We start from the raw sequence: 26,218 nt of genomic DNA on the forward strand, positions 1-26,218 counted from the left end.
TCACTTCGTTTCGAGTATTTGTCGAATGGTAAATACTTGGTTGATAGCTGATTGATTTGGTCTAAATCTGCACTGATCATCTCCAATAATTTCATCTGCGTATGAGGTTAATCTTGCTAATAGAATGTTTGAAAGGGTTTTGTAGAATGTTTACAGAAGAGAAATGCCTCAAAATTATTACAGTCAGTTTTGTTACCTTTGTTGTGAATTGGAACAATGATTGATACTTTCCACTCTTCTGATGATTCTTCCTTGTTTCAGACAAGAAGAATGAGTTCGTGGATTTTGCTTCAAAATTTTTCGGATCCAGCTAAAATTAAATCAGCCGGAATTTCGTCTACAACCGGAGATATGTGTTTCTTTAATTTCTTTATATCGATTTCTACTTCTATTCTTTTAGCTTCTGAAATTTACGGGTGTGCCTCCCTCTCTCCACACACATTACTTTTTTGCTGTGTTTTAAACAATTCGACAAAGAAATCTTTCCATCTATTTAAGATGTTATCTGTATCAGTGATAACTGTTCTATCAGCTTTCTTTAATATAGAAGCATAAAGTTGACAATCTTTCTTAAGTTCATTAATCCACTTTTACATGTCTCGAATGTTTTTATTTTCACTATTATCTCAAGTTCCTTAATTTTAACTTCCAAAAGGGCGCGTTTCTTTTGTTCTAAAAATTTTGGAAGTTTCCCGCCTGATGTCAATAAACTTTTGAGTAGTTATTTCAATCGTGTTTTGTATTCAACCTCATTTTGACTGTTCCTTTTTTCTGATAGTTTAATGCGTTCCTGGTCGAACCATAGTTTGCTCCCACGTATTTCTGCTGAAATTTTAATGCTGTCTGTAATTTCAGTCCAAGTATCCCCAACACTAGTGCACTCCGAAAGTTGTAAAACTGAGAATCTATTCGAAACTTGAATTTGGTATTCCTCTCTTACCTGGCTCTCTTCTAATTTCTTTTATTTAATCTCTCCGTTTTTAGACAATAAATATTTTCTTTATTCAACGACAATTCTACTTTTATTATAGTTGCTACCAGGTAGTGATCAGTGTCACAATCAGCCCCTCTAAACGACCGAATATCAATTATGCCAGATTGTCTTTTTCTATCTACTAAAACGTGATCAATTTGATTACGTATGTGTTTATCCGTCTGGCCAAGCGGATTTCTAAAAGTCCCTATTGGGAATAAGATTTCATTATAAGATTTCTTTATTTTGTAAAGTTCAATAGTATAACGCCGTTGTCATTACTTTCCTTATGCAGACTTTGGTACCCTATAGTCGGTTTAAAAATATCCTCTCGTTCTACCTTCGCATTGAAATCTCCTAATAGAATTTTCACATGGTATCGCGAGAGTTTATCAAATATCCGTTCTACTTCTTCGTGAAAACTGTCTTTTATATTATCATCTTTATCTTCTGTTGGGGCATGTACATTTAAAACACTAGTATCACACCACAGACCCTTAAGAGGAATAAAAGAAAATCTATCATTAACAAATTCAATCCACTTAATTTATGATATTATTCGTTTGTGTAAGAAAAACCCAGTTCGTAATTGATGATTTTTATTTCTTTTCCCGTTAAAGATCGTAACATTTCCGGGATTCACAGTTCCATTTTCTTCCCAACTAACTTCTTGAACTCCCACTAGGTCCATCCTGTATTTCTCTAACTCACTCCCTACGGATTTTAACATGCCTGCCCTATAAAGACTTCTAATATTCCATGTGTATTATATATATCCATGTATATTATGTATATTATTTATAATGTATATTCTAATATTCCATATACACAAAACCGTATATTCCATCATATTCCTGATTTGCTCCACGGAAACGTATTAAAACTAATGGTTGTAGTAGAATTCTACAAGTAGGTGTTGAAATCGATTAATAGAATTGGAGAAGACCACCAAATGCAAGCGAAAGCTACTTCTCTCAAAGTATTAATATTTTCACTGTGACGATCAATGTTGGAACTTTAAGTTGTAGAGTTTCTCCACTTCTGGTGTGAATTATGGGTTAAAGGGCAAAATGAATCTTGCTTTTGGCACACTGAATCCCATAAAATGTTTCTACTATCTTTTTATCCCTCGGGGTCGAAAAGAACCTGAAGTAGTTTGTTATTGCTAAAGCTGATATATCTGCCCACCTGTCGTTTCAACCCAGTATCATAATTAGCCAATGGGACGTCAACAAAACGAATTAACACTAACATTTTCCAAAATAAATCAAAATACAAAACAAAAAAGATAAGGGAATATATGGGTTAATGACTGCTCAGCTAGTTGTCGAGAGATGGATGGACGTTGCCATATTATAAGATTCCACACATATGTAAATATACAAAGCTTGTTTGAAAATCTATATTTTTCCCCATGGTATATATGCGCGAAAAATTTTTATAATATTTTGTTGGTTTCAAGATAAAAAATATCGATATGAGTTATTTGCTTTAAGTTGTTAAATTGAAGTCTCTTTATGTTGTTTATGTACCAATGCATTAAAATTAGAGATGCAAGGGCTCGAAAAAAAACCGGCTTTTTTGGGAAAAAACTAGCTTCGCTTTTTTGCTTGGGAAATTTTGGGCTTTTTTGAAAATTCTGCTTTAAATTGATAAACCAGATTTTGTTTCACTTCCCTACAACACAAAAGGTCATTTAATTAGTGGTTGATGCCGATAATAATATAAAACCTCGAAAATAAACCATGAATTTCGAAAAGATATTTCAAACAGTTTTACTTCTCAACATATTTACATTATGAATTCCAGGATTAACCAATGTATACAATAAGATTTTTTTAACCTCCTACATACAAAAGTAAACAGGGTTGGCAAGAACCATGGTTGTTTTTGAAAATGCCAAAAACCCGTTTTTTGGAGGGAGTTTAAACTATGCTTTTTTGGTTTAAACCAGTTTTTTTTGGGTTTAGATATTTTGCTTTACGTATTTATATTACATATTGACAGAAATAAGTTTGTTTCGCCTTGGTGTTATTATGCAACAACGGAGTTATGCTGGAAGAGGTCACATAAGCTTAAAGAAGTCCGGTCAGTAAATTTCTTAAATTAAGAAACTCCCGCCCTAGCCATCGGGAAAATCCCGTCATTACTCTAAATGTAAAACAATAACGGAAAAAATCCTGTTATTGCTTTGCATGTAAAATTTAAAGGTCAACGTATCATAATCAGTACGCTAAAACTGAGGTATTAAATTACAAATTTAGTGCGTACATATCATTGAAAGTACAATCCAAGCTAATGTTGGAAGCTACGTAGGCAATCGATAAATTTTGTCAATTTATATCAGTATATTTAAGCAACCTTGGCTTCTTTATAAAACAACAGGTATTCAGGCATGCAGAAATATACAATTTAGTTTCGTTTCGTATGTTCAGGTTTAACATCCTTACGTAATACCGAGGTTATCAAGGAGAAGACTTTCGCTTAAAGTGACATCCGAACCGCTACTTTGTTTACGCATGAAAGAAGGGTTGTGGTTCGAGCGAGAATTGAACATGGGACACCTTGATTAAAAGGTGAAAAGGAAATAAAACTAATGCAGATGGTTTGATGTATGGAAACGTCACCATGAAGTTCACACGATTCGCATTTTTCGTACCTTTTATGTTTTTTCGGTTTAAACCAGTAGTTTATTTTAAAAAAAGAAGAAAAACAGCTGGTGTAAACCAGCCAACCCTAAAAGTAAATACTTCTTTTAAAAAAATACTCAAATAAGTAGCAAAATTCTATGTAGTATTTTTACTTCAAATTATTTCATACCCTCTTTTTAGAACAAAATAAAATTAAAATAAAACATAAGAAAAATACTTAGATTTATATGATATACTTAAAGGCTGCACACCTAGAGCTTTTGGTTTTGTATATTCTTGAAATTCTACAGTTTCATATAAGCACCATCACGGTTTATTAAGTCCTCAAGTTTTCTGTATTTTTAACAAGAGGGATTGAACATGAAGGGTGTGAGATAAGAACATGATAACCCATAATTTTACTATTTTAAGAAATTAGAAATTTTCTGCTGCACAATCCATTTTGAAAGTCGGAAAGCTGATTTTTCACATAAGTCTATACATGAGGGATTAAACGAAGCGGTATGCGTTGCTGCCTATCTGATGCTGCGTAATTCAGCAATTGAAAATTTGTTAGTTACCATGTTCTTGACTCACACCCTTCATATCATTATGGAACTCTCCCCACCCCACCAACACGCACAAAAAAAAGGACTACGGAATATATTTAAGTTAAGATAAATACAACTGCACAACAAACATGATTGACTGGAGCTTTTGCGCTTCTATCGAGAAGTCCGGAATTCAACTCAGCATTCGACCATTCTGACAAAACTTTTCTTCATTCCATCTATGAAGTAGAAATCGTGCGTGTACTGTGAGTTGGCTGACTTCATTTCTTATTGTTTTTAAATCGTTATTATTACTAATTACCAGCAGTGACGGTTTTGCGAAGGTTAGGGGGGGCGGTCTTTCGGACTGAAGCTTGTTCCCCAAAATTACGGAATGTCTAAAACAAACGAAATATCTATTAGTTATGCCTTTACTCATAAACTTTAAGCTGCCGTCAAATAAAAATTACGAATGTTTAGAAAAACTAAACATAGTAAGAAAAAGCCCTCCCAAAATACTTTTCTAAATCCGCCACTGATTCTCAGTATAAAATGATCTTCAAGGTTGTATCCGGAAGATTATCGCTAAATATATAAACGAAACGAAATACAGTATTAGTTATGCCCGTACTCATAAACTTCAAGCTCCTCCCAAATAAAATTAGGAGATTTTAGAAAATGAAACAATCAGAGAAACCCGTCCCAAAGTACGTTTCTAAATCCGCTACTGATTATTTGTATAAATTAGTATTCAAGGTTGTATCCGGAAAATTATTGCTAAATCGTTGCACAGCTACAGTATAACAGAAATGTGGAAGTACGGTTAGACGGATATATTGAAAAACGTACGCTTTGACGGATATATAGAAAAACGTAAGTTTAATTTCTGCGTTAGAAGCTAGAGTACTAAGCTCTTAGAAATGAAATAAACGACAAACTGAAATGATATCGAGAAGAAAAAATATCGATAACTCAAAAGTTAAAATAAAGTTAAATAGCCTCTAGAATTGCCCTCAAATACTACATTCTCAGGGTGTCTAGCAGTCGAGAAAATCGGGAAAGTCGGGAATTTGTCTTAAATTTAAAAAATGGTCGGGAATTCGGGGATTTGTCTGGAATTTGCGAAAAAAGTCGGGAAAAATGGGAATTAAATTCCACATGTTGGAAATTTCCACATGTTCCACAGGTTCGTCATTGTTTCCACTTCCATTTTGCCATATTCGTTGGGTAGAAAATGCGAAGGTAGCCAAGCGAAGCTAAGAAATATTACCGCATGTGAGAAAGTATGTTGAAACGGTTAAGGGAACAGACAAAGAACCCAACTGTAACAGTTTCAGAATAGTAGCTAGAAATTTGAACGACAAGTTGCTCTATGCAAAATTAGCGTTTTTTCAATCTCTTGCTGAGGATTGTGAGCCTTTCCTGACTGAATATCAGTCAGACACTCCTATGACTCCATTTTTGCATGATAGCCTTTCTCAGTTATTGAAAGTATTGATGTTTCGCTTCGTTAAAAAAGAAATAATGAACAGGAAGAGTATCAATGCTATTGATGTTATGGAGAAAAGTGAAAACATATATATAGCTCGCGACAAAACATAACCAATTTTTTCCTCGAAGGTCAAGATCTAAGGGTTTACTTGTCCCTACCATAAATTCTTCATTGTAACTAGATTCCGGCGTTGCCGCTCCAACTCAGGTAGAACTATATAAAGCTCTCAGTATGGCTAACCCCATTACGGTTATCATAGTAGCCCGAGCCCGTGCGGACCTCTAAACACATTACCCCACAGAAATGAGTGCCATAAGTCCAGGCCTTCTAAAGGCTGTTGCGCCAGGAATTTAGCTATCATTATTATTATTGCTAATAATAATATGCAATATTAGTAATAGACTTAATAAAGATTCTGCCTGTTTATCTGCTCTGTTTGTAAGTATATTATTTCTAATTTTAAGATATAGTTATACAGGTCAATATATAATTGATCAGTTTCTTTCTAATGCGATTCGTCATGTGTATGATAACTGGACAAACTACAAATTAGGATACTATACACAGGAAATTAATAATGATAGCTTTATTACTCAGATATTAACCTGCATACATTAATACATATGAGGATTTCTTTCTTTTTTTATAGAAAAAAGTTTTAAATTGTCATTATAGACAGATGACCTGTTGAATACTACTACTACTACTACTACTACTACTACTACTACTACTACTACTACTAATAATAATAATAATAATAATAATAATAATATTTTCCCAGGACATTGAACAAAGTTATCATGCCTTGCAAAATATTTTTGATGGAGACAAAGATCATGTTCTCATCGAGATAGATCAGTCGTCCTCAGAAACTGAGGAAAACGAAAACGAGGACATGTTTTGAACTCTGGAAGTGTTAAGTTCCAATTGTTTATTTTATCTATTTATGTGAGAATTTTCAAAATAATGTTCAATCAGGTCTGATATAGTGCTTTATGTGAGATTGATTCTAAGTTGCATGAAGGGAATAAACAAATAATAATAATACGGTAATGATAATAATAATATTTATAAAAAACTAACATTAGTGCATCACGCTAACTCCTAATAGTAAATCATATTGATGCTCATTGCAATAATTTAGATTTGAGCATTTATATTTATGTATCCGCAAGTTCGTTGGTCGGCTAACTAAAAAAAAGAAAGAAAAAAGAAAAAAGTGAATGCAAACAATTAGAGCTTTCAAGTATTGACTTTAACCTATAATTAGTGCTTGAACTTTTCGGGTAAACTGTATCCGCCGGATACCAATTGCGTTTGGTTTACCCGATCCTTAGACCTGATAAATCCGTTTGACCCGTGTTTGGCCTGTTTGGACCGTTTGAACCGATAGACTCGTTATGAGTTCGTACATGATAATTAGAACAATTTGTATTATGATAATAAAGTGAAACAACACATCATTTACAATAATGACAGACTAAGCTTGTTTTCATAAAAACGGGATTATCAGGTCATCCCTATTCATACGGTTCAATCGGGCAAACCCGATTCATACGGGTACAAATACAATATCGATCCAACGTGCGGTCCAGTTTCTATTCTATTTTCCGAGCATTACCGCAAATGCACAGTAGCCCGAAACGGCTCGGACGTAAAAACTATCATATTATTATTATTATTATTATTATTATTATTATTATTATTATTATTATTATTATTATTATTATTATTATTATTATTATATTAATAGGAGAGAAAATTACTTGTTGATTGACCTGTACGTATTTTATCCCTATTTTAAATGATTATTCTGGTTTTATGTATCTGTTTATTGGTTTGCAACACCCAGAAGGACAGTTCGAGACTTCATTGTTTACCCTGGCGACACAGGGAGAGCGGCTAAGCTTTTGTAATACCGGCAACATCCAACTGATTGACAAACCGCACGTGGCCGCTAACAACCTTATGACAGTTTTACTGCTGATAAGAAAACTTGGTTTAGCTTTGAAAACCACTATATATTTAATTCGTATCAAGGAAATTGACCTTGGGTATGCAACTAGGTCAGCACTGAGGAGATGTACAGAAGTTAGTGAAAAGGAAATGTGTTTCCGAAAGCAAGTACGTGAATGTTATCAACATTTAGTTTCCAAGCTGCAGGAGAGGTCGCCGCTAAAATATTCCTTTACAAAAGCGCTGACATTTCTTAATCCCTTAACCGTTGGTTATTCACAGGAAGAAGCTGTTAAACAAATGAGAGCAACGTTCGAAATTTTAGTGCAGAGTAATATTGTCTCAGCGTCTGATGCAGAAAAGGCAAACAGGGAATACAATGCTCTAGTAGATCAGGCACATGTGCGGGAGAAAATGGAGTGCGGGAGAAAATGGAAAAGAAATGAACACAGACTTGGTGACTTCTGGATGAGTGTGTTACCACCAAATGATGTATATCTGTGTAAAATAGTAAAGATATGCCTAATTCTTTCCCACGGTAGTGCAGCATTAGAAAGGGGTATTTCGATAAACAGGGAAATAGTAGTTGAAAATTTGTCAGAGGATTCTTTAGTGACGCAGCGTGTAGTGTATGATGCTGTCAATGAGGCTGGTGGCATACAAGCCCTTCCTATCCCAAAGCAGATGATTCTATCAATGAGAAACTCATACGCAAGATTCAAGGAAGCCGAAGAACACAGCAGAAAAGTGATGTCAAAAAAAGGGCTGCTGAAAAAAGAAGAGCAGAACAGAGACGAAAGGAACTTGAAGCAATGAAACAGAAAATCGTAAATCAGTTGTCAGAAAAGGTTGCTACCATAGAGGAGGAGATCAAAACATTGCATGATTAGGTTGTTTCATTGCATATATGAAGAAGGAGACATTCTATGATCAGGTCAGAACTTGTACACTTTTTCATTACATTCAACCTTTCCTAATTTTACTAAAACATTTTTTTTAGAATGAGTCGGGAAAAATTTGGAAATGGTCGGGAAAAGTCTGGAAAAAGTCGGGAAATTGCTGAGACAAATTTGCTAGACACCATGATTCTTCCTGTTAACTTTAATTCGTAAAACATGTGCTCCATCCATCTTGATGGTGAATTTTAGAGCGAAATATGGCATTTAGGTCATGGAATTCTTATCTAAATATAGAATATACTATAAGAAGGCTATTTAGATAGAAAAATCATGAAAATGAAAAAAAGCCAAAATTTCCAAAATTCTCGTTTTTTTCCCAAAAAGCCGGCTTTTTATGTGAAAAAACCATCGATTCAAAAAAGCCGGCTTTTTTGCATCTCTAATTAAAATAGGTAATCTTATCACATAAAATTTCCTGTACCAAATATTATTGAAAAATGAAAATATTTTAATGACATAAACAGGAATGATCAGTTCTGATATGACTTTCAGCTTCTCTTTGTATCAACATTTATGAACTGCATCCTTCCTTCATTTTAGTTTTCATCCTTATGTTTTATTGACTACTATAATTAATAAAGACTAAGAGTTGTGATAAAATACTATAGACGTAAAATTTTGTTCTCGGTTTCACTAAAAACCAAGAACAAATTTCGATTTTGTTGAATTATCATATTTACTATTTTGAAATTACTCTCTAAATTATGTAGGATATTATATTGATAACACTTTTAGGTCGCATTCCCTGCCGTTATCGTCGAAAGTAGTCTAAGTGTGAAAGGTGGATTTTTTTTTATCTTTACCATAGGACTTATTATTTTTGACTTAACAAATAAATAGAAATACCAGATGTGAGGCTTTCACATCGGTGGATTGGTTTCAGTTATTAAACTCATCTTAGCAGAAAAATAATGCAACTTGTGCAACTTAGTTTAGACGCCAATCTAAAGAAAATATCGTCCAATCCTATGGACCGTTAAATTCGCTGAAGGTTGAGTTGCATGCTATTTTAAAATCAAATGCCATGCTTTTAGAATACTTTCTGTCGCTTTATGTGAGAGTAACAGTTCTAGAATTTGTAACTTCCTTTTCTCATTCTTCGTTCTGTATACAATATATGATTTGATCAGAGATTAATATATATGATTACCTTTATAGTTAATAATTAATACTGTTTACCGTCTTTAATATAGCACACTTAAAATAATCTATCGATATATGAAAGAGATAAAATGAAAATAAAGTAACCATTTTAGCAACATATGTTGGCATTTTAAGAAAAGTTGTTTTGACTCATATTTTTGGTGTTTGTTTCTTTACTACAATTGGATTTTTTGATGAATATTTGCTGTTACAGTTTGCTTCTTACTATTAATAAATGTTTCATTACGAAGAAAATTTGTCACAGAATATATAAGTTTCTTCTTATGGATAAATATATAAATACAATTTGCCGATTCTGTTGTCAAATATTATCTTAAGGTTCATTTTACGTTTTTCTTTGTTCAATAAGAAGGATTTACCTGTAATGTCAGTCAAGTCACGGAGGACCCTCATTTTTGTTCTAGTGTTGGAGCGAGTAATTACTAAAGTAACTTTATGATATTCTCCTCCTCTTAGAGGTTCATCGCCGCCAATTCTGTAAGAAGTGATATTGTAATTAGTTCTCTATTTTATATTTAAATTTTCTCATACAGAACGTCATCTAGAGAGTAATCGACAGAATATTGTGCTAAGGACATTGATACAATCACATAAGGTTTTAATTAACTTGTATCAAGTGTTAATATGATGCAAATTGTGGACGTTGTTGCTTCACCTACAGTCACAAAATTACATATGTATGTTTCTCACTTATACAAAGTACATTACATGTACTACGAAATTGGAAAATAATCTATTAAATTCATATGCTGCTTAAGGATTGTATTTTCCCGCATGTATTTTACTTGACGTTTCTGCTGTACATTTTTCAGCTAGGGTATATCGATGCTACATGTTGATATGTATGATATTTATTTCCATGTATGCAAATATCTAGTTTGTTCTGTAATGGCTTATTTCTCTGAAACTAATGACAAACATTGAATGCTTAACTATTAGTTGGAAATTATCTTATAGTAATATATTTATATAGAAAGTCTATTACAGTAATGCATGCACTATCAGAGAGAATGAATAATAACTATTTTTGTACTTTTATCATGACATCGCCAGATCATAAAAGCAACACGAATTATTAATTGTAATATCTCACACCACATATTTATCAGTAATAAAAGTCCTCAGTGACTGTGGCATTGCACAAGTGACAATATTCGAATTGTGTATTTGCATTTAAATTAAGCTTTCGTTTTAATGAAGGGAAAACATATCGCCTACCTCTAATTAAATTTGAAACCTTCCCAGTATTTTAGTATCTGAAAACATCCATAATGTTCTTATATTAGTTTCCTCCGGATATTTTCCCGGAGCTATGACCATTTATATATCGTCATTAAAATCTTCAGTTATCTACAACTAAGAAATAACGCAGTCCAGACATATTGGTCTATAATTGAAGAATTTATTCAACGCACACACACACACACACACACACACACACACACATATATATATATATATATATATATTCAATTGTAAGTATACGGATAAGATATTTTCATCAATGTGTTAACTGAACTTACGAAATAAGATATGATTAATAAATATTTAGATAGTGTAATAATATAAAAAAGAAATAGTAAATCAATTTTGTAAAAGATTAGTTGAATGTCCTTATTTTATATTAAACCTTAAAATGAAAGAATTTATTTACTCTAATTTATGTATTTTATTCCATGTATGTCAGTGGTATTATAAATAATGTTTTGACTCAAGATACTGAATGAAGATTGTAAATTTAGAATAATACAATATTCAGATAGGAGAGAATGATGACTAAAGTAGTTTAAAAATATTATTCTCAGTAATGATAGTAATACGTACGTAGTCAAATGAGATTGTTGAAGAGAATTTTGGCCACATCTTAATAAACAATTACAATATAATCCCTTTTCTTTCAGATCAGGATTTGCAACTATTTCCAGTTTGTCTGAAAAAACAATTACAATATGTAAATTGGAAAAAGAAGTGTTATTATGTTGCAGTTATTGATAGGCATTTAGCGGTACTAAGAGCTACAACGTATGAAGAATAGTTTATCATGAGTCCACTATTTTCAGTAAACACCATTATATTAAAATGATTATTTTCTTAAGTTATTACAAAGTCGTACGATTAGATTACTTCGTCGTATATATATATATATATATATATATTTGTCCACATGTGTAAATGTAAAAAGAAAATATTATATAGTTATACCATTGAAGATTAACATCTATACGATTATCTCTAGTGCCTGACCTGTAAGCTTGTCAACCACTCAGTTGCAGGTAAAGCAAAGGCAAAACTGTTGATGGGAAGTAAGCAATTTTCATAAGGATTGATGACATTTAATGTAAATAATACACCGATTTAAGTTTAATTATTCTAAATTTAGACATATTGTTACTCATACAGCAGTTATTACTGTTAACTTGCCACAATTTTCTAAATCAACAACGGTAGAGCAATATGAGTAAAGAGACGAAACAAGTCCGCGAGTTTAGTGTTGACAGTTATTTAAAAATGGAAGCGGCCTGCGTAAATCAGCAACCAGAGAATTGATCGCTTAAATAAATATTTCAAAAAGATAAGATTCCACAACTCTCGAAACTATAACAAAGGCAAATAAATTTAAATATGTGATGAAAGGTTGCCTGTTGCAATCTTAATTTATCAAACTAACTAACTAACTCTATGGCCTGTGGGAGCTCCTCCGTGGCTAAGCGGTTAGCGTACGCGCCTTTGGCGCGGGAGACCCGGGTTCGATTCCCGGCGGGAGCTCATGTGGTTCGGATTCCACGTTAAGGTCCACGTCTCATATAGCCTCGCTGCTGAAACGGGACGTTAAACTCAAAATCAACTCAACTCTATGGCCTGTGGAACCCGGAGGTTCAACGCCGCGTTCACAAAAGCTCTCCACTGACTTCTATCCTTAGCTAACTGCATCCAGTTTCTACTTTGTATTCCGATCTCTGCGAGATCCATCGTAATATTGTCCTCCCATCTGCGCCTAGGTCTTCCTAAGGCTCGTTTTCCGATGGGTCTTCCAGTCATGACTTTGAAAGCGTTTCTACTTTCTTTCATTCTAGCTACATGACAAGCCCACCTAAGCCTCCTAGACTTGACGACCTAACAATGTTGGGTAGACCATATAAATTATGTATTTCATCGTTATGAAGTTTCCGGCATTCCCCATTCCTGTTCCTCTTGGGTCCGAATATTCGTCTCAGGATTTTGTTCTCAAATACTTTCAGTCTATGTTCTTCCCTCAGTGTAAGCGACCATGTTTCACATCCATATAGAACAACAGGCATGATTATAGATTTATATATTTTAAGCTTCAAATTCCTCGACAGAATTCGCGACGACAAGAGATTTTGAACCGAATAGTAACACGAATTCCCTGCTTTTAGTCGACATTTAATTTCTTCGTGAATATGATTTTCCTCTGTTAATATTGATTCTAGATATTTGAAACTATCCACTTTATCAAAAGTATTATTTAATATTTTAACGCATCTATAATTTGCTGTATTACGGTCCCAACGCACTTCCATGTATTTAGTTTTCTCTGCATTTACTTCTAAACCCATGTCCCTGTAAGCGTTTAATAAGATCTCTGTATTTCTTTCTATTGTTCTCCTATCATCCCCTATTAAATTTACATCATCAGCATATGCCATAACCTGGTGAATACCGTTCAACTCTAGGCCTGATTCCTATCTTTGATTTTCCTTATAGCGTATTCCAGAACAAAGTTAAATAATAATGGCGACAACGCAACTCCTTGTTTCAAGCCATTTTCGACGTGAAAGCTCTTGAAAAAAGTTTTCCTACCCGGACTTTACTTTGGGATTCATTTAAACATATCTTAATTAATCTAATTACCTTTTTCGGTATTCCAAGTTCCGTAAGAACGTTGTATAATGTTTCTCTCCTAACCGAGTCATACGCGTTTCTAAAATCAATAAATAGTTGATGTACCGGGCTACTGTATTCCCACTTTTTTCGAGTATTTGGCGAATGGTAAATATTCGGTCGATAGTTGATCGATTTCGTCTACATCCACACTGATAATCTCCAATAATTTCATTTGCGCGTGGTCAATCTTGCTAATAGAATATTTGAATGAATTTTATAGGATGTTGACAAAACAATCTTAATCACAGTCCAAAATTAAAGCGAGTAAATTGACACATATTTAGGAAGATCTGTAAGTTTCACTTTCCGGATGAAATCTATTTGGCTGATTCTGTTTACCTTTTATAGCTGTTTGAGGTTTGAAGATGCAGAGAAGGTTTGTGGATACTGTCCACGATCCCTTTATAAAAAGTAGAAATGATTGTAAACGAAACAAACACATACTGGTGCAATCATGCCTAGGAGCCGTACGTTGCTATTTGCCGGTTTTTGACAGTTTAATGTACACTTGTCTGACAAGAATTGTAAGCAGTTTTCCATTCTTTGTATGAGACAGTGTAAAACTTCAATTCTCCAAAACTTGAAGATGGAAGTTGGTAAATCTATGTTTCTTGCCTCAGAATTCGGATACCTTGAATTACTGAATAGCTTAAGATACATTCAATGATTTTTATATTTGAAATACAAATGTCAACGCTTAAATCAAATCCTGTAGAATAACTCCACAAAGGTAATTTAGATATTTGGGCCAATTGTTTCCCTATTTCTCAATATTATGGGACTATGTTTAATACTTTCGGTGTTATTACAGAGAAGGACTCACTAAATATTTGTTTCTTCAATAAGGAGAATTATATGATTCACTTTACGACTCTTGTGGCCGATTCTGCCTTTCATAAATAGTTTAATATTTACCAAGGGATAGATATTATACTTTGATAGACGCTGAGAAATGTCTCGAGCGATTCTGAGCTTGAGTTATAGTAACTGTTTAATACCACTTTGTCTATTGATAATTTCTCCTTGATGCTGTTTACCTTTGATTTTAGTAATATTAAAATCAGACAAAATTATGATAACCACGAGCTTCAAACGCTTTGCTCTTACACGCTCCATTTATAATATTTTAGAACATATGGTGAACAGATTTGACGATACAAGCTTTCTGTTCAGCTAATTCCAGTGTTACATCGTCTTTCGGATTCATTATAGACAATCTTGATCATCTAAAAACTAAATTCAAGAACTATATCATGTCTATATGTTGTTGTTTTGTTTGGTTTTTTGTGCCTTCGTGGCTACGGTAAAAGTGAAAACAAAGTACTTAGATTTAGGCTTTATGTTGATAGTGCAGACCATCGTGGAAGACTATCAGAGCGATTTGCGCAGGGTAATGGTATCCTGCTATTGATATTCTCAGTGTTAGAATGTTTCATGTTGCCATTAAGGTGTTCTATAGCAGATTGAGACTCATATGCATTATATGTGCTATCCTGATTTATCTATTTATACACTACTTGTTAATTACCCATCCAGGTAGCTTCACGTTGTTGCCAAATAGCTTCAAATTTCTTTAACCTTTTTAGTTACTGGTCAAATGAGAGAGGATTTTGATTTTCTGCTGAGAAAGTAAAGTGTGTTCACTTTTTTTTGCCAAAGAACTTGCCTTGTTTATCCAGACTACTCTTGTTTCCGAACTGTGTGTTAAGAATTTGTAGTATTTACCATACTTAAGCCGCTGATAGCAATATTAATTTGAAGTTATATAATATTTTACTCTGGCCTAATTTATCTTATGGTTGTATTGCTTATCCTTCTGTTCGCTCACTCCTGAGACCAAAACACCTCCCTATTTAGTCTGCATATCGGTATATAGAATCCACGGCTAAATTAACATAAGTTGGATTACCCTAGATCGTGCACTTAGCTTTTTGTTCATTGTGTGATTATCTGTACCGACTCCCAAATAACAGCTATTAAGCTGGGAACTATTTTTAGTGCTCAGGACCTCACTGAAAAATATTTTTGAGCTGCAATTTGGTAAAAATAAATCGCGATTGTCTGCTGGATAATAACACTAGTGACTTTTGTGTGATAATCATGCTTTCTGATAATGTTCTCGGAATTGAAATGGCTAACATTCTCTGAAGCTTTTCTTTTTAAATTTTACGTGCACTGTTAAAAATGTATATTCTAGTTGTTAATTTTTTCTTTGCTTTCTAGTGCTTTACCTTCTACGATTCTATTTTTATAGAGTTTGTTGTGTTATTTTATTTAATTAGACTTGTATACAAGTTGTAGAGATTTGTTAGTTTTCTTTTTCTTTTTTTAGAATTCTATTGAGAAGACCATGGAATACATTAGGCCTTCAGAAACGGACCAAGTAACTTCCTCGGTAACGGTCTCACTAGTACATTAATCAATGAGTTTTAACTCACATTTTTTATCATTATTTTAGCTTCATAATTTATTTTGTAAACATTATACGTTAACTATTACCGTTATTGTGGCTAAATGAATAATATGAAAACTGGCATCAATTTTGAACTAATCAATTACTTACCAAACTACAATTAAATTGTAATTTGTGTGATATTTAAGAACATCGACTATTTTAAATAATATTATTTTTAAATTACATGTTATGGTATTTTTTACTACACTAGTGTGCACAATTTTCGGACAAAATCAAGTTTTGCATGACGTGTCATTACCGAGTGTCCTAGATCGATTAAACATGATTCATGCATAGAAAATGGTGCATAAAATATGACACAGGAAACACGACGTGCCTGTACCCTCGAATGTGCCCTTATGTTTTGGTTCATTGTGTCCAACAATTTAGTAGGAAAACAAAAATGATACTTATACACAAACAGTAATTTACACTGAAATCGCTGTGGATTGTGATGGGTCCCGTATGAAATGGTTCTTACGAGGCGTGTGATTACTACGTACAGTTATATATGCCATTTGGCGTGCTTCCATAATGCTCACAAGGTTGGTAATGAGTTGTGATATAAAGTTCCATTTCATTATCTGTGCTAATTACAACTGCTGGATGGTCCTTGGTGTATTTTGAAGTGGTTCAAGACGTCTTCTTATTGCATCTTGTACATGATCGATGGGATTTAAGTCAGAGGAAGAGGCACGCTACTCAACCTACCGTTTATTCTCTCGTTAGAAGAGGTCAAATATTTCTGAAGTTTGACGCAGTTCATTTTTATCTATAAAGATGAATTCTGGGCAGAAAGTACCTGTAAAAAAACGCACATGGGGAAGAAGTACAATGTCACAATAACGTTCACTGGCCAATGATTTGGGTTTAAATATTGGAGGTTGGTATGGCACATACTATAAGACGCTTCAATACACAGAACATCTTGACCACCAAAGCAAAAGTATTCCTGGCTTTACTGCTTATTTCTGCAAGATGCATTTAGGTTCAGAATAACTAATACAGTCTTGATGTTCTTGGTATCATTGCAAATGATATTTTCTGAGCCAACAGAATACAACAGAATGTGCATTGGGCAAAGAGACAACTTCCATTCACTTCGACGCACCAGCATAAAGTGTTTAAGATTACGCGTCTTTCACAACTGTAGAATGTGATTGGATTTATACCTGCTGTGTGATTTCGATACCTTCTTACCTTATACACAATATAACTACGTTTTGGTGCTGTACTTTAGCGTGGTTGACACAGTTTTTCTTCTTTACACAACATTCTTAGTGATTTGTTTTGCATGTGAAATAATACTGTAAGTAGTACCAAACCTTTGTTGTGACACTCGTCAAACTTCAATCTTATTTCAGTTTTCCGATGATTGTTCCTCATGGTCTCTAGACCATGTTATGAGTCAAACCACCACAATAATTATCAATCTCACCGACTAACACCCACTGCCTCTTTCCCTTCATTTCACTGTTACATTTTAAGGAGCAGATCCATTACGATAAACGTTACGTCATGCAATGCCTTGTTCTGTGAAAACATGTAGGAGACTTTTGGCATCATTGTGTGGACTTTCATTAATTTCTACTCACTACAGAATACTTTATGTTATTTTATGTACCTAGACCTTACGTTTTGCACAACAGTATCGTATGATAATACAATTTCTGTGTAAAAGTAGACTTACCTTTAAACTTCCTCAAACATTCATTTCCTGATTCGTCGCATAACTTCTGCCTGCCTAAATATTGGAATATGTTGAGATCAGTAAAAATTGTAATTGTTATCGTGGATGAAAATTAATACTATTAAAAATTAAAGGACAGACTTTTTAATGAGTTAAAACAAAGTTTGACGTATTCTCAAAAATATTCATTTCACACAAGCGTCTATAATCAGACTTCTGTATTGATAATTAAATAAATTTCATCATTTCTAATTTTATGAAAATGATATCGTGAATAAAGTTTTATATTTTTTCAAGTGTTAAATTTTCCATTTAAGCGATGGTGATGCTTTCCAGTGGATGATCTTCCAAGTTTCCGGAGTAACACAAGATGGTGGCAATATTTTTCAGGCCTATATAATGAGAAATGTTCCATCATGTTACACCTGTTACTTTCACTTCACTTCATCATGTCAGTTCAGATTTAAATGCCTGATATTTAAGACTGTATACATCCTAAAAACTGAGAGGATTTCAATGTGCGATTTGAGAGGCTTGCGAGGATTAGCTTATTCATGGTAAACAAATATTTACTATTATTAACACAATTTTTCAAAAGTTCTCTGAAAGAGTAATGTCGAGTGAGATAGATATAAGTAGAATCGTTATAAGGCACTGGAAATTAAAATTGAATGGATAAATCATAGTGTTTTGTAAGAACTAACGTCTTCTGATATCATCTGTTTGCAAATATAAATATTTTTATGATTACACTTACAAGAAAAAATAAGCAAGCAATTGTGCTCTATATCATTAACATACATTTGTTTCTTCATTGATATATCGTGTGATCTCAAGTAATACCTACTATACATGTGGCTACCAAGAGAATAGAAATACCTGATGACAGTGCAATTTTCCTTTATAATTAACATGGAATTACCGTTAACCCGTGAAAGAGATACGATTCCTCATGAAATTGAAAGATTCAAATCATCAAGTCTTTCTTTGCCTTTGATTTACTGTACCATTTTTCATGCAGATAAGTAATCAGTTTTTTAGTAAGTATGAGAAACGATATCTTCTCAGGAGTCTAAGATTGAGAAGTAACAATAGGTATTTAATATAGTTGTGGTTTGGATGGGTGGATTAGGGGAGATATAGTTCATTGAGATTTTCACTGAATCACGTCTTAAGTTTCTGGTAGTGTGAATTGACGCATTGTCTGATTGGATAACGAATCTAGAATCAACATCTGTATTATAACTTGAGTATGATCACTGAAAATATTTACATAGTCATTGCAGCAATGATAACTACAATATTATTAATATCATAAGAGGAAATTGGACTCCACAGCATCATAGAGTGGCTGCAATGTTCTATCATAGGAAGGAGATACACAGTTCGAAACATACACAATATGATCAATAAATTGCAGGACTAACTCGAAATAATATACTTAACGATACAAACATAATTTATTACCACGCTACTTTTCTACACACATCTATTATCTAGTCATACATTTGTGAGAACTTTGCAGAAGCTCTGGAAAGCCATATTAAAGTAGCTTACTGGAAACCTCTTCAGTACAGCCGTGACATTCGCGTTAACCGATAAAATATCTTCAAAACGCTTCTCATTAAAATCAAATTAGTACTTAGAGAATAGCATCAAGTTTTCTGGGGTCAAATCAAGCGAAAATGGAGTGTGCTCAAGCGGGCGTTTTTTCAGAAAGAATATTCCTGGAAGCACACTTAGTATTCCGGGGGGCACTGCTGGTAGTTTTGTATTTATTATATTGTAGACGTATTATTTTGGTCTCCTTCGGGAGGGCATTTCTGAGCTCCAGGGAGCAGTGCCCCCAAAACATGTCTGGAAGAAACACTGTGCTCAAGGACTGTGACCTTTATGACCCAACGTTGACTCGAAAATGAACCCTGCTTTCGAACAGAAGAGTACATCATCCCATAAAAACTGTTTTGTACCTCAGCGTCTCTTCGCCTCATTTGGCTTCACTGTACTTCATGCTCTTCTATAAACTCAAAACTTTCCTCAAGAGGAATACATTATGTGAATGATGCACCGATTTAAACGAATGTTGTCAAGGGAGTACTGAACAGCAGTCGTCATATATTGTATACTGGTTTTCGTGACACTTATTATCAGATCTTAAAACAACTGTGCCAACTAACTGCGTCCATATTGTTCGCCCATTTTACATTTAGTAAAGCACCTAATTTATCACGTTTCAAAATGTGAATACGCTGTGAGTTCTCCATTACAAAAAACATTTCATGTAACGTGAAAGACAGCAAAGTACCGAATGTAAAACATCAATATTGGTACGTTCCACGTGCCACGAGCTGCAAACTACAAGTCTTTAAGTAAGTTTAATACCAATTTATTTGTTCTAATAATTTACTTTTACCTGAAACGTATCCCATAATGTAGTCAGTGCAACCACACAATTCCAATTTTTTCTCAACTAAACATTGAGCAATACACGCTGTGTAGCTGTAGTACTTGAAAGCCCATAAACCATCCGTTTCGTGGGGAAATTTGCACTTGCGTGACTCTGGGGGTAGGATACTCACATCGCTGTCAACATCTTCTTCCATTAAAATATATCTGTACCTATTTTCCTCTGAAAATGTAATAGTTTCTCCGTAGAGTATAGACCCAATGCCCCCTTTGAGGGGTATTTCAGTGTCTTGCAAAAAGAAAATCTGAAACGATAATACGTCCGTTAAACATTTGTTTATTTCTGACTTTAATTAAGGGAAAAGAGTTTGATATAAAGTATTTTATGCAAAATTTTCATGACACTGTGTAATTCTTCGGGAGTCACATTTTATCATACAGAAAAAAATAATTCTAATAACTATTGAGAAACAAAACTGACATATCATTATGAAAATAATCCCCATTCTTCTTTTGAACTAGTACGGGACGGATACAATTATAAAATTACTGTCTGTTTCATAATTATATCAGGCTACATTTCTCAAAATAAATTTTATCTACTTTCAAAATGATTTTAAAATTATACCGCTATACAAAAAGTAAAGTTTCTGTCACAAGAACAAAAAGCGTTTCTGGAAGGAAATTTGACTCTGAATCCAGATCAAATTGCAGATTTTTTTCCATGGGCCTCAGTTTTCATGTAAAGGTTGTTTTTGCTCATGCCTATGGCAGCTTACGCATTATATGTATTTGTCTTAAAGACATGGACTCGCAACAAGAGTTCCTTACATAAAGTTTTTAAAGATCGGTATTAGTACACAAAAAATCAAAGGAATGAGAAGCACAAATGATTGCATAAGGAAATTCCCGTCATAAGGTTCATCAATAGTCGGACAACATTGCTGCACTCAGATCCAATTGATAACACTTTTCCATTTGAGTAATTTCCTGGTGAAAACATTCAACATGTTCGTCACTAATTGCATCAAGGAAGAGGTCCGGAAAGAAGTCCAAATGGTCATTCAGGAAATGCAGTTTAACTGACATGTTACATCTCGTACTGAGATATGATCTCACTAGTTCATGTACATTCCGCATAAAAAATGCGATAGCTAACGTCGTTCCGTTAGGCCACCCAATATACACCTTCTTATCCCGTAATTGTGTCAGGTAAAGAGACTCCCTCTCTCTTCTCCTTTCTTCTCTCCTATACTAAAATTAACTAAAACATGAGCGCAATTCTTATTTCAAACTACATATATATATATATATATATATATATATATATATATATATATATATATATATATATTAGTTTCGACAAAATGAAATAACAAAACCGATAAAACAAAATTCATAAGTTGATGTAGGGAGAAACTGAAAAATTGAAACCAATAGGTGTTTATTACACAGAGATTCACAAATGAGGCAGAAAGAGAGTGAAAAGAAGAGAGGAAGAAAACGAAAAGGGAGAACAGAAATACTGTGCAATTCAAACATAGTAAGAAAAGAACCTAATATTATAAAGTTCCGTTTCCAGAAATCCAACAGTAATATGAAAATAACGTTTGTTTTTACATACTTTTTCAGAACTATTCGAATATATAGAGGATCCTATAAACATTCATTATGTCCCTTTCATAATGGATAGCATACTCAATTTCAAGTAGAACTGTACATTAGGGTGGAGCGAAAAAAACTTTTTTTCACCAAGCAAAACGCCTGGGGTCCAAAAAGTTGCGTAGTAGCATGGTGTCAACGGGTGTAAAATATTTCCTTGATCGGTTGATATCTTCAGGTTGCGCAGAAGTTTGGCGAAAATGGGGGAAATTTAAAAAAATAGGATATTTTAATTTATTTGCTTTTATTTCTTTTTGTCACCAAGCAAAACGCCTGGGGTCCAAAAAGTTGCGTAGTGGCCTGTTGACAACGGGTGTAAAATATTTCCTTGATCGGTTGATATCTTCAGGTTGCGCATGCGCACTGAAGTTTGGCGAAAATGAGGAAAATTTGAAAAAATAGGATATTTTAATTTATTTTTTTTATTTTTTTGTCACCAAGCAAAACGCCTGGGGTCCAAAAAGTTGACAACGGGTGTAAAATATTTCCTTGATCGGTTGATATTTTCAGGTTGCGCATGCGCACTGAAGTAACATCCTTTTTTGCTTTACCAATAAATTCTATTATGCCATTAAGCCCAATTCGTGCACTGAAGTTCTGTTAGCAACATTCATGTATTGTTTGTAAGAGTAAGTTAAGAAGCAATTAGTTAATTATTCATTAATTAATTAATGATTAACAGGGGCCAAAGTCTTTCTTAGTTTCAAACTTCGGCATCGCGAGCCGATTCGGAAGACGTGCCCGGATGAAAAACCATCGCGCCTGTCCTGTCCACAGACTTGAGTTGCAGCTTCTGTCACCACACGAATGCATCGTTTGACTGCTTGCGTATGGCACGGTAGATCCTTCCACCACAGATTTTGAAGTTGATCTTGATCCAGGCTATCTTCTGGCAGTCCAATAACGAGTGGTGGTTTGGTGACAGCGAGGTCTTGCCAAAAGATGATGTCTGTGTAATCCTTGGCGCTGAAGTTCAACGGCGGAACTTCGAATTTTCGAATCGAGCCGCCAGGACCAGGAGGAGCCTCTCTTGCCTTCAGTATTCGTTTCTTGGCCGAAGTACGAATATGAGGTCTCTCGTCATGCAGCATCGCCAGTAGGAGGTTTTCGGGATATGCGGCGAAGGCGTTTCTCTGCATGGTGTCGTAAACGACCTTCTTCAGTTCCGGATCGAGGTACTGCGACAACTGCATGGAATGCCATAGATTCTTTGGTGCATCCGTGATCTTCCAATGGCGCTTGATATTGAACCACATTGGAGCGTACACGCAGACCACGAACGTGGACAGGATGACTAGGTTTTCAGATGGGATTTCACTCGCCACATACAGCCGCAAGATTCGATTTGCAGTAGTCAACCATTGTGAATGGGACAACATGCCAGGACTTCTTCCTCCCAGCCCTTGCGGGAATTGCCCGGTTGCGACAGCCCGACAGATGTCGAGTAGATACTGCTGGTCGTTGCTGAGGTCTGGGACGACGTCGGGAAAACTGCCTTGGATAGGCTGGAACTCCAGGACAGGAAGGTTCTCGCAAATATGAAGGTTCTTTGCGAGTGGTCCCGTATACCCTCGTGGGCTACTCGTAGGACCCTCTAGATACTCGATTAGATGACGTAGGGTAAGCTCATTGAAGTGGAGTTAACGGACTATCCACTGCAATGGCTTGCCCAGCTGAACTTCCAGGCAATGAATAACCCCATTTTCCTTTCCTGTGTTGACAGCAGTACCGTCGCTGCCGATCGCCTGCAGTCCCGACAACTCCATGTTCACGACGGTTGCGTATTCCAGGATTGCATTCGTAATTGCTATAGCAGATCCGAATTTTGGTGTAACGTGTCCGAAGTATGTAGACCCTGGTTCACTGATTAGGGACACGTGTTCCTCCACAATCTCCCTGCGATGTAATTTTCCACCAGCCATCATTTCAACAGACATCGTTTTGTCCTTTCTCCCGTCGAAGTAGAGTGCCTGCAGTGGTTGGAGCTGGAGGGGCGGATCTTGTAAACCCTCCCTCATCTTCTCTCGCTCTCCCCTACTTTGCTTCTGTCGTTGACCGTACTCTCAGCTGACGGATCTGCTGTGTCGTGCAGAATAGCAGAAGCAATCGCTGCGGCAGGCCTGTCAGCAATCCCATATCTTTCTAACACCTGGGCAAACGTGGGGAGTTTGAGACTGGTACTGGGCGACTGCTTTGTGGATTTCCGGGTATCGAAGGTTACTGATTGGTCAGTTGTCTCAGCACTAGCAGACTGCGCGCAATCGATGCCATCGTTGGAATCCGAATAGTCAGCTTACGTGTCAAATTGGGACCTTGGACCGGAGTCTTCCTGAACCTGACGATGCCGCATGCGCAACCTGAAGATATCAACCGATCAAGGAAATATTTTACACCCGTTGTCACCAGGCCACTGCGCAAGTTTTTGGACCCCAGGCGTTTTGCTTGGTGACAAAAAAAAATTAAAATATCCCATTTTTTTCAAATTTTCTTCCTTTTCGCCAAACTTTAGTGCACATGTGCAACCTGAAGATATTAAACGATCAAGGAAATATTTTACACCCGTTGTCACCAGGCCACTACGCAACTTTTTGGACCCCAGGCGTTTTGCTTGGTGACAAAAAAAGAAAAGAAAAGAAATTAAAATATTTCATTTTTTCAAATTTTCCTCATTTTCGCCAAACTTCAGTGCGCATGCGCAACCTGAAGATATCAACCGATCAAGGAAATATTTTACACCTGTTGTCACCAGGCCACTGCGCAACGTTTTGGACCCCAGGCGTTTTGCTTGGTGACAAAAAAATAAATAAAAAAATAAATTAAAATATCCTATTTTTTCAAATTTTCCTCATTTTCGCCAAACTTTAGTGCACATGCGCAACCTGAAGATATCAACCGATCAAGGAAATATTTTACACCCGTTGTCACCAGGTCACTACGCAACGTTTTCGACCCCAGGCTTTTGCTTGGTGAAAAAAAGTTTTTTTCACTCCACCCTACTGTACATATCTGAGACACATCTAGGATAATGTCGAAAGTTTAAAACACATGCTCTGTTTCCGTGTGGTTCGATTGCAAATTCGGTAGTGTTCATTATACGTACTGTTCCAAAATAAACCCAGCAGATAGCGTTGTTCATATCCTCCATTTCAGGCTACTAGTGCAAATTGAACAAAAAAGCAAAAAAAAAAAAAGCGACAAACAAAAAATATACAAAAAACAAAAACAAAAAAAGAAAACGAAATGAAAAGAAAAGAGAAAGAAAGAAAGGGAGAATGGAAGAGTTCTATTTTATTGCTAAATTTCTATCAGAAATACCCTATATTAAAAGTCCAAAGTGTATCGTAATGGAAAGTTACGAGTCTTGGAAGGAAAAGTTTATGTTCCTCATAGATGTAGTATGTTTCAAATTTCAACGTGAAAAAAAGAACACATTGAATTACAGGATGGGAACACATTTTGTGTCGAACTAGTATAAATGAAATTTTGTTTTCAAATAACCAAATAGGTTGCCATTTTCTAGTCTTTTCTGAAGATTAATCTGTTCCGAACATCCAGCATCGATTTCATTTCTTCCGGATATAACGTAATTTGCACAGATAAAACGAACACGTTAAGAGCTCAATCGGATCATCGTGTCAATCGGATGATGTTGGTTAGGTTACAGACCACCACTGGGTCGAGAATTCAAATATGTAGTGACCCGGTAATTCGATTGATATTCGGTAACAAAGAGGATAAAAAATACATTTTACTTATTCCCTTGTGTTTAAACAGTATTTCTGTCAGAGATGACAAAGACCGGAGATGTTATCCCCAGAGCACGAGAAACATGACGCCGAAGTTAAGAGTTAATTCGATTCTCCAGACCAAGTATATCGGGCTCTTGCTCCGTTTTAACTTTAGAACATGAAGTGCGTGTGTGTGAGAGAGGGAGAGATGGGGAGAAGTGAAAAATGGAAAGAAAGGATAGGGAAACGTCAAGAAGAGAGAAAGTGGGACGAATATGAATATGAAACATACTTATTATTACAGTGTATGATGTAGAACGCACACACTGTTTATTCGAACTATCGCCAGTGATGCCTTGAAAGTTCTCCATCAGAAGATAAATCTCTGCAGCCATTATTTTATGCCAAAAAATCATTACCTGATGGGAATTCGAACTAAGATTTCCATTTCGAAGTCTGACACGTTACCACTACACCACCGATTGCTTTAGCCAAATTTGTTTAACAAATTGTGTAGTGTTTCTTTCTGAGAACGATAACACGAAAAGTGTATACTGCAGATCAGTGATGTCTTTGGAATGTCCTAGTAATTCCCTTGCTTTTCGCAACCAGCATTCGTAAATCGTCTCTATCATGACACAGGTGT

The 26,218-nt window shown here is 35.0% G+C and overlaps 1 protein-coding gene across 1 annotated transcript in view; it reads right to left on the reverse strand.

The window, feature by feature from the left end:
• Positions 1-19,975, reverse strand: part of LOC145689260 (uncharacterized) — a 33,256-nt gene extending 13,281 nt beyond the window's left edge. Inside the window, exons 1-4 of the mRNA XM_081763396.1 lie at positions 19,954-19,975; positions 17,777-17,830; positions 11,550-11,655; positions 10,085-10,200 (exon numbers count right to left, since the gene is read on the reverse strand). Coding sequence (XP_081619522.1) covers positions 10,085-10,200; positions 11,550-11,655; positions 17,777-17,830; positions 19,954-19,975 — 298 coding nt within the window. The remainder of the gene's footprint in view (positions 1-10,084; positions 10,201-11,549; positions 11,656-17,776; positions 17,831-19,953) is intronic.
• Between the last annotated feature and the right edge of the window lie 6,243 nt (positions 19,976-26,218).

The sequence above is a fragment of the Thermobia domestica genome, chromosome 7 (genome assembly GCF_964235325.1).
Source record: "Thermobia domestica chromosome 7, izTheDome1.hap1.1, whole genome shotgun sequence".
NCBI classification, from domain to species: Eukaryota; Metazoa; Arthropoda; class Insecta; order Zygentoma; family Lepismatidae; genus Thermobia; species Thermobia domestica.